This window comes from Rhineura floridana, chromosome 3 (genome assembly GCF_030035675.1).
Source record: "Rhineura floridana isolate rRhiFlo1 chromosome 3, rRhiFlo1.hap2, whole genome shotgun sequence".
Lineage (NCBI taxonomy): Eukaryota > Metazoa > Chordata > Lepidosauria > Squamata > Rhineuridae > Rhineura > Rhineura floridana.
In genome coordinates, this window is record NC_084482.1 from 125,185,494 (window position 1) to 125,198,939 (window position 13,446).

At 42.9% G+C, this 13,446-nt stretch overlaps 1 protein-coding gene across 5 annotated transcripts in view; it reads right to left on the reverse strand.

Annotated features, from left to right (window-relative positions):
• Positions 1–12,269, reverse strand: part of MST1R (macrophage stimulating 1 receptor) — a 92,729-nt gene extending 80,460 nt beyond the window's left edge. For 2 of the 5 annotated variants that reach the window (XM_061617781.1, XM_061617778.1), the window contains exons 1-2: positions 12,131–12,223; positions 4,999–6,310 (exon numbers count right to left, since the gene is read on the reverse strand). In XM_061617781.1, coding sequence (XP_061473765.1) covers positions 4,999–6,201 — 1,203 coding nt within the window. In that variant the 5' untranslated portion in view covers positions 6,202–6,310; positions 12,131–12,223. Of the gene's footprint in view, positions 1–4,998; positions 6,311–10,549; positions 10,640–12,130 lie in introns of those variants that run through there. The other 3 variants (XM_061617779.1, XM_061617780.1, XM_061617782.1) reach the window with 3 other exon arrangements.
• Positions 12,270–13,446: the final 1,177 nt, after the last annotated feature.

Here is a 13,446-nt window from a genome sequence, read left to right on the forward strand (position 1 = left end):
GGCTATAGGTACGTTCTTAAACCACAAGGTTTTTTGCCTATTAGTGAATTTCTCTGCTTTTTAATCTGGGAGGTAAGAAATGGGATCCTGTGCAAGTTGTCAGCAAATAAAATAAAAATAGAGTAAAAGCTAGTTAACCTTTCTTAGTACCACTAGTCAAAGTCCTTAAACAGCCCCCCCTCTCTAAGGAAGGAAGCCTGAGATAATCCTAAGGAGTTAAGCCCCAGTTGACAGTTGAGCCATCAGCCTCAATTAACACATCATTGGCTGGCAGCAGTAGCTGGGAGGGACCAGCCACACACATAAATTCAGAGCACCCTAGCACCCCACTCTGCCCGTCTGTTCCCTGACCTCAACTAAACCACAGTTTCCAACCCATTAACTTAATAAACCTTAAACAAAACTATGCAGGTAAGAAGCCAGCAGGGGTGTGGGGGCTTTCCAGTGTTTTGCACTGTCTGCAGCATGTACGACTATCTGCCTGTTGGACAGAAGTCGTGGGTGTGCTCTCGGTGCAATGAGCTCCTGGCTCTCCGGGAACGACTTCATTTCCTTGAGACCAAGGTGGCTGACCTGGAAAAGCTCAGAGAGGCAGAGAGGTGTGTGGAGAAGGCCTTCAGGGACGTTATAGCTGTGTCCCACTCCAAGGATGATAGCTCTTCTGCTATCATGGAGAACGATGGTCTCGGGGAAGGAGAGCATCCAGCCGAGGAAGAGGGAAACGATCCCTTAGAAGGGACCCATTCCTTGAGGGATGAGCAGCTATCCTCTTGTGCCGAGGATATATCTCTGTAGGGTGGAGGGATCCTTGTAGTGGGCAATTTGATCATTAGGAAAATAGACAGTGGGGTGTGTGATGGGCGTGCAGACATAAGAACATAGAAGAGCCTGCTGGATCAGGCCAGTGGCCCATCTAGACCAGCATCCTGTTCTCACAGTGGCCAACCAGGTGCCTGGGAGAAGCCCGCAAGCAGGACCCGAGTGCAAGAATACTCTCGCCTTCCTGAGGCTTCCGGCAACTGGTTTTCAGAAGCATACTGCCTCTGACTAGGGTGGCAGAGCACAGCATCATGGCTAGTAGCCATTGATAGCCCTGTCCTCCATGAATTTGTCTAATCTTCTTTTAAAGCCATCCAAGCTGGTGGCCATTACTGCGTCTTGTGGGAGCAAATTCCATAGTTTAACTATGCGCTGAGTAAAGAAGTACTTCCTTTTGCCTGTCCTGAATCTTCCAACGTTCAGTTTCTTTGAATGTCCACGAGTTCTAGTATTATGAGAGGGAGAAAAATTTTCTCTATCCACTTTCTCAATGCCATGCATAATTTTATACACTTCTATCATGCCTCCTCTGACCCACCTTTTCTCTAAACTAAAAAGCCCCAAATGCTGCAACCTTTCCTCGTAAGGGAGTCGCTCCATCCCCTTGATCATTCTAGTTGCCCTCTTCTGAACCTTTTCCAACTCTATAATATCCTTTTTGAGATGAGGCGACCAGAATTGTACACAGTATTCCAAATGCGGCCGCACCATAGATTTATACAACAGCATTATGATATCGGCTGTTTTATTTTCAATACCTTTCCTAATTATCGCTAGCATGGAATTTGCCTTTTTCACAGCTGCCGCACACGGGGTCGACATTTTCATCGTGCTGTCCACTACAACCCCGAGGTCTCTCTCCTGGTCGGTCACCGCCAGTTCAGACCCCATGAGCGTATATGTGAAATTCAGATTTTTTGCTCCAATATGCATAATTTTATACTTGTTTATATTGAATTGCATTTGCCATTTTTCCGCCCGTTCACTCAGTTTGGAGAGGTCGCAATCCCTTTTTGTTTTAACAACCATGAACAATTTAGTATCGTCAGCAAACTTGGCCACTTCACTGCTCGGTCCTAATTCTAGGTCATTAATGAACAAGTTGAAAAGTACAGGTCCCAATACCGATCCTTGAGGGACTCCACTTTCTACAGCCCTCCACTGGGAGAACTGTCCATTTATTCCTACTTTCTGCTTCTTAACCAATTCCTTATCCACAAGAGGACCTCTCCTCTTATTCCATGACTGCTAAGCTTCCTCAGAAGTCTTTGGTGAGGACCCACAGAGTTTCCTCCACTTCATTGTTCCTCTCCAAAGTAGTCTCCTCTTCTGCTACCACATGCTGTAGTTCTTCCACCTTCACTTCTTTTTGCTGCTGTTGTCTAAGAACAACATGCCCTCTCATGATGCTTGCTATGCACCCCATCCTCCATTTCTCCAAGTATCTTCTTGCCTACTATTTGAATGTCTTGTAGCCATTCTGATAAATAAATAAATGATGAGCAGTAATTCCTATTAATTCATGAAAATTAAGTACTAGATAATCTCAGACTATACATTTAAAACTCTGGTCTGATATTATGAAGTATTCCCAAAGGAGCTATTAATGTATCTAATAACTTCCAGATGGGTAGCCATGTGAGTATGTTGCAGCTAAAACAACAAAGAGGCCTTTGGGATTTCCGGGGAGGGTTAATTACTGAGATTGAAATGCCTCCTACCCTGTTTTAATGTTATTGTCTGCTGCTGTATTGTTTTTATACTGTTTTTATATTGTACCATTGTATTTTATCATATGGTGTTTTAACTGCCTTGTACGCCGCCTAGAGTGGCCATTGGCCAGATAGGCGACACAGAAATTAAATTTATTATTATTATTTTATTATTGTGGAATCTTACAGACTAACAGATTTGTTATAGTATAAGATTTCATGGATTAGTGCCCACTTCATATTATTACTGTAATTAAACAGAGGTCTTTTGATTTTAATGAAAAATTATCATACTAAGTGAGATTATTATTAAAGGTTAAAAATCTATTCTAGATATTTAAGTAATCTGTATAAGCACTCACAAACTAAACATACAGGGTTTGATTAGTTCTTCCAAGCCAAGACGAATGAGACAGGAACTATATTGTACTTTACTCACAACATGAAGGTGCTGCTATAAATGGCAACCCAGATTCAAGTTCTCCCCATCATCCCTGTAATGTAGGGATGGGCCAATCTGTGGCCCTCCAGATATTGATGGACTCCAACTCCCATCAGCCCCAGTCAGCATGACAGATGGCCAGGGTCAAGGATGTTAGGAACTGTATTCCAGCAACACCTGGAGAGCCAAAGATTAGCCAGCCTTGCTGTAATAAAGTAGGAACCATTCCTGTATCATAATGATAGCAAACTGTGCATTTCCTCCTTCCCTCACCATTTCATTGACTGTTATTAGCCTGGGTGGGGAATGTACAACAGGATATCATGGCACAGCATAAGTGTTCCAACATGTTAAGAGCGAGAAACATTTGCTGACTAAAATATATTGTTCCTAGCAACCTTGAAATTACTACCTGCGAAGGTATGTAATATTCTTAAAATGATCTTAATGTAGTTAGATATTCTTATTGTTTTAAAATGTATTAATTTATTGTTTTATTTTAGTTTAATTGTATTGTTTTACTACTTTGTTTGCCTAGAAATTTAATAAGCAAATAAAATACAGAGTGCCATATTTGACAGCACCCACAAGTTTCATGAAATAGAGTCCTAGCATTAAGGCCTGAAGAAATGATTAAAAGAAGAGGGCAGAGATGAATGGAGCTAAAGACAAAGAACACCAAAGGTCATCCAGAGATGAACTGAAGTGTCAGTTTATCTCAGTTAACAAGTGAGGCCTGGTGGCTACAGTGCTGGACTTGCACTTATGTTCAAAACCCACATCTGCCATGCTTACAGCTGGCAAGATCCACCCGATCCCCACCTAATGCCCCAGGGATAGCTAAAGCATTTCACTTGAAGGGAGCAAAACCGAACACACGGTTTGTTCAGTTTATGAATATGAGGAACAAACCTACCTCATTGTATCCATCCTGCTTCACAAAAGAGAACAAATGGCAACTTATGGAAGGAAAAACAGGAAATAAAAAGACTTCCAATCAGCTGAAAATTAAGTCTCTTTCTTCTTTCATCTTTCTGGAGAAGTACAGGGTAGACACTCTGACAGCACCTCTGGAAAGATACTGATAGCCCTGCCATGGAGGGCAGAAGGAGCAACCTCCACTGAGTCCAATAAAGAAGAATGAAGCACCTTTTGAGCTCTGCTGGCTCTACCTAGTTCTGGAGCAGTCCTTCCCCACTCTCCAGCAGAGAAAACAGTGTGAAGTTTAACCAATCAGGAGGCACCTTCTGTTTTGACTTTTAAACACCTGATGAAAACTTTTTTATGCTGCTGCGGTTTATGCAGGCAATTGAGAAGATACCTTTCTGCAATAGTTACTCAATGATTTCAGAGTATAAATTTTACCTGGTTTTAGTGCATATGTATATATCTATATGATTGCTGTAAATCACTTTGGGGTTTTTTATGAATAGCCGTATACAAATATTTTTATAAATAAAGCTACTTCTGATTCTCTCCTGCCACTAGTCTTCTGTTGCTTAAAAGAAGCTTGTACTCTCCCTTCTCTAAAAGCAAGTGCAGGAACTCTCCTTTGGCCTGTGTCTTGTTTCATTAACCTTGCCATAGCTTGAGTGATTATGGTGGTTTTTTTGTTCCCTTCACTTGCTGAGCAAGGGTATACCCTGCTGGCAAAGGCCAAATTTGCCCCAGAAAGTAAGGTTCCAAAGTGCTGGGCTATGCTACTAACCACCCAGGTAACCTTGCTACCATTGGCTTCTGCCTGCGAAGTCTGCTCTGAGGCTCTGGTATATACAAAATCCTCATGAGGCCTCAGTTCACAGTTTTGTCATTTCCCATCTTTAAAATGGAACTTAGAATGACCTACCTCAAAGGATAGTTTTGAAGGTGAATAAAAGCCTGTAAACACTTTGTATGTTAAAGTATACAATATATAAGTGATTAATAACAACTACTTTCAATCAGTCCTAAGAAACACCTCTGAAGTCACACACACACACATACCCTTGCATGCAAGAAGAGAGGAAATGCTTGCTGGGAACTTACATTATGTGGACAATACTCGGTACCCTGATAAAATGTCAGTCCTCGAAACATAAGGTCATTGATGCTCAAACTGCAGCATTTCTCCATCCCTTTATCGATAGCCTTATTGATCGCGCTCACAGGAAAAGCACAAACTGCCGAGTTCTTCTTTGGTACCATGCTCTCTGCCTCACTTTCAGCAAACACACCAAAGAGAACCACTTGTGTGTCACTGACACTGATTTCAGGAGCCAGGTTTGAGCCAGGCTTAGTAGCATGAGCTGCTTGCAGAATATTAAAAACCACATTCTTGGGTTTTTCCCCAAGACTCCTCTTCCGCTTGGTGTCAAAGTGGCAGTCCAAGTTCAGCTCACGGTACTTGTACACTTCAGTTTCCTCAGTACTGAGTCGTACTATCCTAGTGTGGTACACTTTGGAGCTGGGACTTTCTCTTTGGACTGTCAGGAAATATACAAAGTGCTGGTCGTTAAAGGAATACACATAGTCAATGGGGTATGTGTCTTGATACTCAGGTAGCACAGTTAAGGAGTGGAAAGGATAGGAAAACCCATCCAAGGTACCCTTGAGTCTCCGTATAGACACTGATTTGGGGCTGTATGCCTCTGCAATGCTTCTGTTAATGGTAGATGCGATGTAAAAGTATAGAGCAGATGACTGTTGAACAACTACAGCTCTAGTGCCTAAAGGACTGGCCACACAGTCTGGACACTCAGAAGGCTTGTTAACATTAGCCGAATACAGGCACAAGGTGTTAATTGAAACATTATTGTCCTGCACTTCAATGTCATGCTTGAAACAGACTCCATGTTGAGAACTCCCACAACTATAAAGCCAAAATACATAAGGATCCATCACCAAAACTTTGTTGTCTGTATCTTCAGCATTCATTGGCCCTTTCAATGAGCAACTGGCACAGATCTCACACTGAGGACTACCCCAAGGACCAGTCACAATGGTAGATAGAATTTCCATTTTTGAGTTCAGCACGTAGATCTTGTTCCGAACTGCAACAAAGATAGCATCAGCAGGCTCATAGGTGACTATGTTCTGGATTGAACTCTCAGCAATGAATCTAGATAAGTTATATTTCACTGTATAATCTCTAGTTAAGTTATAGGAAATACGTGGACATTGCCATGCCTTCACAATGATTATTGTGGGCAATAATCCCAGTGAGAGGCAAAACAAAAATGATATACCCATTCTAGGGAGGTAGCAATATTGCAGAGTCCCAGACTTCAGATGCTACCTTAGATTGTCAGTTCTGTGTGGGTCCAAAATCCATCTAGAATAGTCTACCATCGCATTATAGCTGAAAAAAGGAGATAAAATATGAATGAATGATACTATAGCAATAATACTGAGCATTTGATAGAGCAAGATGTTTTAACAATTTCAAGAGGAGTTGCAACCAGGGGTGCCAGCCAACAAGATTCCCTGGGCCCGGTACACTGTATGTAGATTCAGCTTCCTACGTTCCCACCCACCCGTCTCCTGGCTGCTGCTTAGATACATATATTACCAATATGAACAGTTATTTTGAATGCTTGATAATAACAACAGGAAAAAATACTCGAACTATGCACAGCTTCACAACACTGGTGACTGAACCAACTCTCAACCTAACCTACTCCACAGGATTGTTGCAAAGATTAAAGGGAGAGGGAGGACCCAGGAAGAAAAGTGAGATGAAAATATATCCTGTTCATAGACCATGCAGTGAGGGGGGAAAGCATGCACAAAGCCACCCCCATTGCTTTAATGGCAATATTCCACGGTTCTGATATTATACAGCAAAATACCAACAAAACAACTTGCCAACAAAACAATTTACTCTAAGCATGTGCATCTTCACTTAACCAAATCTCAGCCTAACCTACCTCACAGAATTGTTGGAAAAACTCCATACACACACATACACTGGAGATGTGATAATTTATTGTCAAAACCAGTTGGTCACTGCAGAACTTTTTTTAAAAAATCAGTATTAGTTTCCTGCCAAACAACAGTAGTGACACCTTAGTAAGGCCTGCCTAATTGCTTCAAAAATAGGATTGAGGGGAGAGAGGAAAGAGAGATTAACAACACAAACCTACTGAGAAGTCCCATTGACTTACAGCACAATTCTAACCATGTCAGCTCAAAAGTCCTATTGACTTCAATGGAGTTTACTCCCAGAGTCCTAGATATGCAGGAGTAGCATTGCAGCTTTACTCCCAGAAAAGTGAGTACAGGATAAAAGTCTCATGTTGAGAAAGTTTTCAAAACAGGCTATGAATCAGATAAATAAATTAGCAGCCCAGGAAAATGTAAACTTCTATGACTTCTTATATTTAGAGAACTATGACACACTGAAATGGCATCATAAGTTGCATGTACACTTTATTTCTGTTCAAAAATTATTTCATAGAAAAAATGCATAATATGCAATTTTTTTGCAAATAATTAAAAAAAATCTGCATGTACACTTTTATTATTCTTCCTCACTGAAAATATTTACTGTGTATGCCTACCAAGATCCTGCTGCGTTGTATGTGCTTCTTTGATCTTCTGTTCTGGACCTCATGCTGGATGTGTACAGAGAGAGAAAGATGGACAGGCAGGCACATGTGCTGCTGTTGAAAGCTATAAGCTTACTTAGCTCATGAAACGTGCACACTCATACCATTAACCAATATGCAGAGGGAAGCAGGAAAAGGCAATTCTTTTCAGGACTTAAAAGGATATCTAGCTATTGTCTGGTGTTCAACAAATCCCTTGTCAATCACAACTCTGACTTCACTAATTGGCTAAAAACCTGAAAGGGCAGAGATTGAAGCAGCCTGCTAGCTCATTTCACAGAAGTTGCAGGAAGGGGGCAGCTCACTTTTTGGTGTAGAACTTTTGATCCAGAGCACTTAGAAACTTACTTTTTCAAATAAAAGCTAAGAGTTTTGGGGGCCCTGCTAACTCCAGTAGAAATGGACCTTTTTACCCATGTGTCAGTGGCACTAGTTGCAACAAACACAACAGATCCCCATGGCACCTTAAAGACTAACAAATTTATTATGGCATAAGCTTTCATACACTGCACAATAAAACAGGCTTGGGTCTCCTCATGTGAAGGAATCCTCTCCAAAGGCTTTTCTGCATAGAGGTTTATCATATCTCAGGCTTGCAAGATCCATCATACTTCTGCATGATCCATGCAGGTGTAGGAAGCAGCATGCCTGATATTGAAAGAGTATCCCTACCCAATCCATACAAGGAAAGAGTACTTCTCATAAAGTTGTACTATCCTAAAGCTATTGCTTCTGTACTCCAATACTGGTGATAAACTACTGCATTGGAGGTGCAGGAAAACCCCTTCATCCAGGACTCCTAATGTTACCAGTTGACAAAAGCTATATGGCTATCTTAGCAAAGGAAAAAATGTGCAGGTTTCCTGCATTCACTTGGACAAAGGAAGAGAATAATGGACTAATTTTGTTTGAGAAATAAACTAACCGAGTCTGGCCCTTTGCAACAGGCTCATTATTAGCTTATTGCTGGAAGTAATCAATATACCAAATGAGACACAGAACAGAAGTAATCTGGGCTACGTGACACTGCTGTACCTTGTAGCTTAGTTGTGCATAGATCTAAAGATTTAAAATAATAAAAATTGAATGGATTGTAAATGAGAACAGAATGAAAATTCAGCTTATGTTATAACTAAATTTTTTTTTAAAATCTAGCCAAAATTTCCTGAAGCTCCATGGTCATTTTTCTCTGAAACACTCCTCTAGTATGCAAGTACACAGACACTGGACACATCACCTGAGAACTGCCTTACAAATAACTTGGGAGAGTAGATAAGGGATGCTATTCTGTGTTTGCCTCAACAGCCTAAGAAAATGTTATCTCGGTATTATGATAACATCCTTTCTACTTGGTCTCTCTTAAACAAGATTTCTATTGCTACTAAAACAATAGTCAAAGGGTCATGTACATGCAGCCAGCTACGACTTTCTTTATGTTTTCCATCCTCCCTTGGTTCTATCTTCTCATGCCCATAAACGCCAGCTGCTTAGCAGTGTCGAAAAGAGAGAGCAAAAGACAGGCAGCAGATACGTGTGCACGTGCACACAAACACATGCAATTATGTGTGTGGTGTGTGGAAGAAAGGAAGCAGCAAACAGCCTTTGAGTAATAGGACTCAAATATAGATGAAGCAATTGCTTCACACAACTGCACCTTTGCCACAGTCTGCCCATCCTCAAAACATAAGAAGAGCCTTGCTGGATCAGACCACAGGTCTATCTAGTCCAGCATCCTGCTTCTCACAGGGGCCAACCAGAGGCCTCTGGGAAGAGCCAGCGAGCAGGAGCTGAAGTTAATGGCCCTCTCCTGCTGTTGTTCCCCACCAAATAATATTCAGAGGCATGCTTTCTCTGATCCTGGAGGTAGCATACAGACATGGCAACTAGTAGCCACTGATAGCCTTTCCCCCCATTAATTTGTCCAATCCCCTTTTAAAACCATTTTAGGCTGCAATCCAATACATACTTACCTGGGAATAAGTCCCATTAAGCCTAATGGAGCTTACTTCTGAGTAGACATGTATTGGATTACAGCCTTAGTTTGGTGACCATCATCACATCTTCTGCATCTGTGTCCTAATTTCAGGCTTGTTGCTTTTGATTTGATCTTTTATCCAGACACTTACGGGTCTAGGGGCAGGTGGGGGGAATATTTGCCCTCCAGATGTTGCTGAGCTACAACTCTCTTCATCCCTGGCCTTCAGTCATGCTTGTTACGGCCAATGGGAGTTATAGTTCAGCAACATCTGGAAGGCAAAAAGTTCCCCCAAACCTGGTCTGTAGCTTGGTTCATGGGTGAAAGCCTCATGAATTAAAAGAAAACTATCACTTCTTTCCCATTAACAACAATTTCAACACTTCCTAAAAAGAAAATGTCCCAAAGTGACTACAAATCCATACAACATAAACAGCATAAAAATCAGCTAAAAACAAGATAAAAAAGGAGAATCCAAGAAACAAATCCCAATGTGCTTGTTTAACAGTACTATAAAGAGGAGAAATCCTCTTTTATACCAAATTATAAACGGAATATAAGCCCTATATTAGTTAGTATTTACAATAAATTTTAAATTGTCTGGAAATAGGGAAATAGGTCCTCAAATGCAAAGATGCATCACTGAACACTAAGGTCAGGATCATTCAGACCATGGTATTCCCGATCTCTATGTATGGATGTGAAAGTTGGACAGTGAAAAAAGGGGATAAGAGAAAAATCAACTCGTTTGAAATGTGGTGTTGGAGGAGAGCTTTGCAGATACCATGGACTGCGAAAAAGACAAATAACTGGGTGTTAGAACAAATTAAACCAGAACTATCATTAGAAGCTAAAATGATGAAACTGAGGTTATCATACTTTGGACACACCACGAGAAGACATGATTCACTAGAAAAGACAATAATGCTGGGGAAAACAGAAGGGAGTAGAAAAAGAGGAAGACCAAACAAGAGGTGAATTGATTCCATAAAGGAAGCCACAGACCTGAACTTACAAGATCTGAACAGGGTGGTTCACGACAGATGCTACTGGAGGTCGATGATTCATAGGGTCTCCATAAGTTGTAATCGACTTGAAGGCACATAACAACAACAAAATAGGGAAATTGACTGCCAAATGGGAAGGACCATAGCTTAGTGGCTGAGCATCTGCTTTGTGTGCAGAAGATCCCAGGTTCAATCCCTGGCATATCCAAGTAGGGCTGGGAATGTCTTCTGCCTGACATCCTGGAGAGCTGCTGCCATAATTGTAGACAATGGATGGACCAATGGACTGACTTGGATAAGGAAGCTTTCTGTGTTACTACATTGGCTCCCTTCTGTTTTTTTATCTTGAAATAACAAATGATGCATTAAATGATCAGGATAACAGACATTCTTAATATTACTTATGGAAATGCACTGACTGCATACACGAGCATGGATCCAATAGAGGGAATGCCCACATCTGTGCAAATGCGTGCTCCTGGGTGTGGCTAACATGTAAAAACGGAACACCCAGATACACAGTGCCTACTCCTTCTGTAGATATATTCCCATTAACCTCAAGGGTCTTATCACCTGGTTCTATGCAGGCTTGCCTAGCAATGGCACGGAGTACAAGGAAGCTTGCTCTCAAATAAGCGGACCATGGCCTATAACCCAAATTACCTAGTGTGTTTCTTTCTCCGGAGCACAACAAAAAAGGAGGAGGAATTTAAGAGAGGGATGGCTTCAAACATTACACCGAAGGCAGCAAGTCCACATTTGCCACAGGAGTGTACCCTCATTGGGAAACCCCAGCCAATCCAAACTCTCTGGCAAGTGTACCTGCATAACTCACATAGGCAGACATGTTTTATTTATTAAACATTTTTGCCTCACCTTTCAGTCTTATGATCAAGACAGTTGCCATAAATATTAGTTATAACCCCACCTCCCAAAAAAAACCACAGCTCCAAAAAACACAGTAAAACCACTTTCAGATTTAAATCAGAAAAGCCAGCATCCCTTGACGCACATGATTCAGGAGAGTGCCAGATTATAGTTTCTTGCTGCCTGAAGCAGTGAAAGTACCAAACATTACATTTTCCTGTGCACACATAACCCATATAAAGGGTACATTTTAAACATGAAATGTGTGGTAGTCGTGGGCAATGGTTATACGGCGCCCTGTTCCAAAGTGCAAAATTCAGCCGTCAACCCTGGGACTAATCAGTGACTCCGGAGAGGCCTTCTCACGAAAATAATGAAACGGAAGTTGGTAGACAAGGGTGCTGCTGCCTTTGCTCTATCTTCCCAAGCGCCTTGGGCAACAGCTGACACAGGCTGAAAAGTTCTATCCCATCCTTGGCGGCAGAGAACACTGTCGAGACCAGATCATCTAGACGTTTAAGCTCATGTCAAGCGCCCAGATCCTGATCGAGATCTCGCCCCCTGCTTCTAGACTCGGAATTCTAGGAAATTATTGATCGAGTGTAGCAAGAAGCCCCTGCTACGGCTAGTGCTGCCCACCGCCAGGCTGAGGACCCTTGAAGCTCCTTTTTGTGGGGGCCCCATATAGACCCTTCTCGACGCACCCGTAGCCAAGGACTCACCCGCCCACCGTAGCCGTCGTCGCGGACTCTCTGAACTCTGGGCAGAGTAGTACGCACCTGGCCGGGAAGCTCCTAGGAAAGGAGGAGGCAGAACTCCGGATAGGATCGGGCGGGGACACAACCCAACGGGCGGGACCAAGGCAGCTCTCTCCCTCCTCCTCCTCCTCCTGACTGGCCGCCTCCGCAGCAGCATGTTGCCGCCTTTGGGTCGCATCCCAGCGTCGTACTTGTAAACCTGTCCCTCGCGCAAGGCAGGCGCCATCGTGAGCGCTGATTTCTAGGAAGAGAAGCTCTGCCCGTGGCGAACGGATTCAGATGCCCTTAGAGTCTCCCTCTTTGACCCAAAAAAGCCGCTGCACCCTAATCTGTTTCCAGATAGGCAGCGCTGGTGGTTGTGGTTGCTCAGGGTGGAGATTGGGCGACTTTTCAATGGAACAGGACGCAGCTCATCATGGCCCATTCCGCCCTTTTTGCCGGCGGCCTGGCGCTGAGCTAAGCACCGTACTGTAGGGTACCCTCATGTCTGCAAGGGAAGGGCGCGTGTCTGTAAACGCCACGGTGCCTTCCAGGGAGCCGTAATTGCCTCAGTTCCCCGGCATGTATCCGTGTGAATTTAGTTTCCAGAGGGGTGTCCGTGTTAGTCTGGTGCACCCCCAACGGCTTTAAGGTGCCATAAGACTCCCCCTTGGTCTTATGGCACCTTAAAGACGTTACCAAGTTTGTTGTGTATTTGTAGACCCATTTTCATTTCAGACATTACGATGGGGAGACTTGTGCTGCATAGACGCGTAAAACTTGTTTGCTACGTGGAGTATGACGTTGAACGTTCCACAGGGTTGGGTAAAGTTTGTCACTCTGCTGCACTTTAAATCACACCCTGAGGCAGGCTAGTAAGTCTAATTGGAAGCTGGCGCAGAGATACTGTTTAACACTTTCCTCTCCTACCCTCTTCCAGTTCAAAATAGCCGTCACCCACAATCTGCTTTACAGAAGGGCAAAGAAAAAGGGAGTTTTGCTGCTTGAGGAGGAACAGCAAATGGTGCTCTCCCCCCTCGCCTGGCCTCAGGAGTACTGAAGACCAGCCAGCTGTTTTGGCACCTGAAGCTGAAAACTCCATAAGTGGCCTCTCCCTGGGGAGAGTAAATAAATAAATGAGTAACAATTTGCTGTCCTTTCATGACACCAATTACCTGCCTCAGACAGCCGTTTCACTTTGTGCAACAGGCTGGCCATCCCTGAGAGGGGAACTCCTATTTCTGAAAAAAGACAACGACGCTGAAGTTGGTTTCTAGTTCCCAGTTCCTATTTGCTTGAAA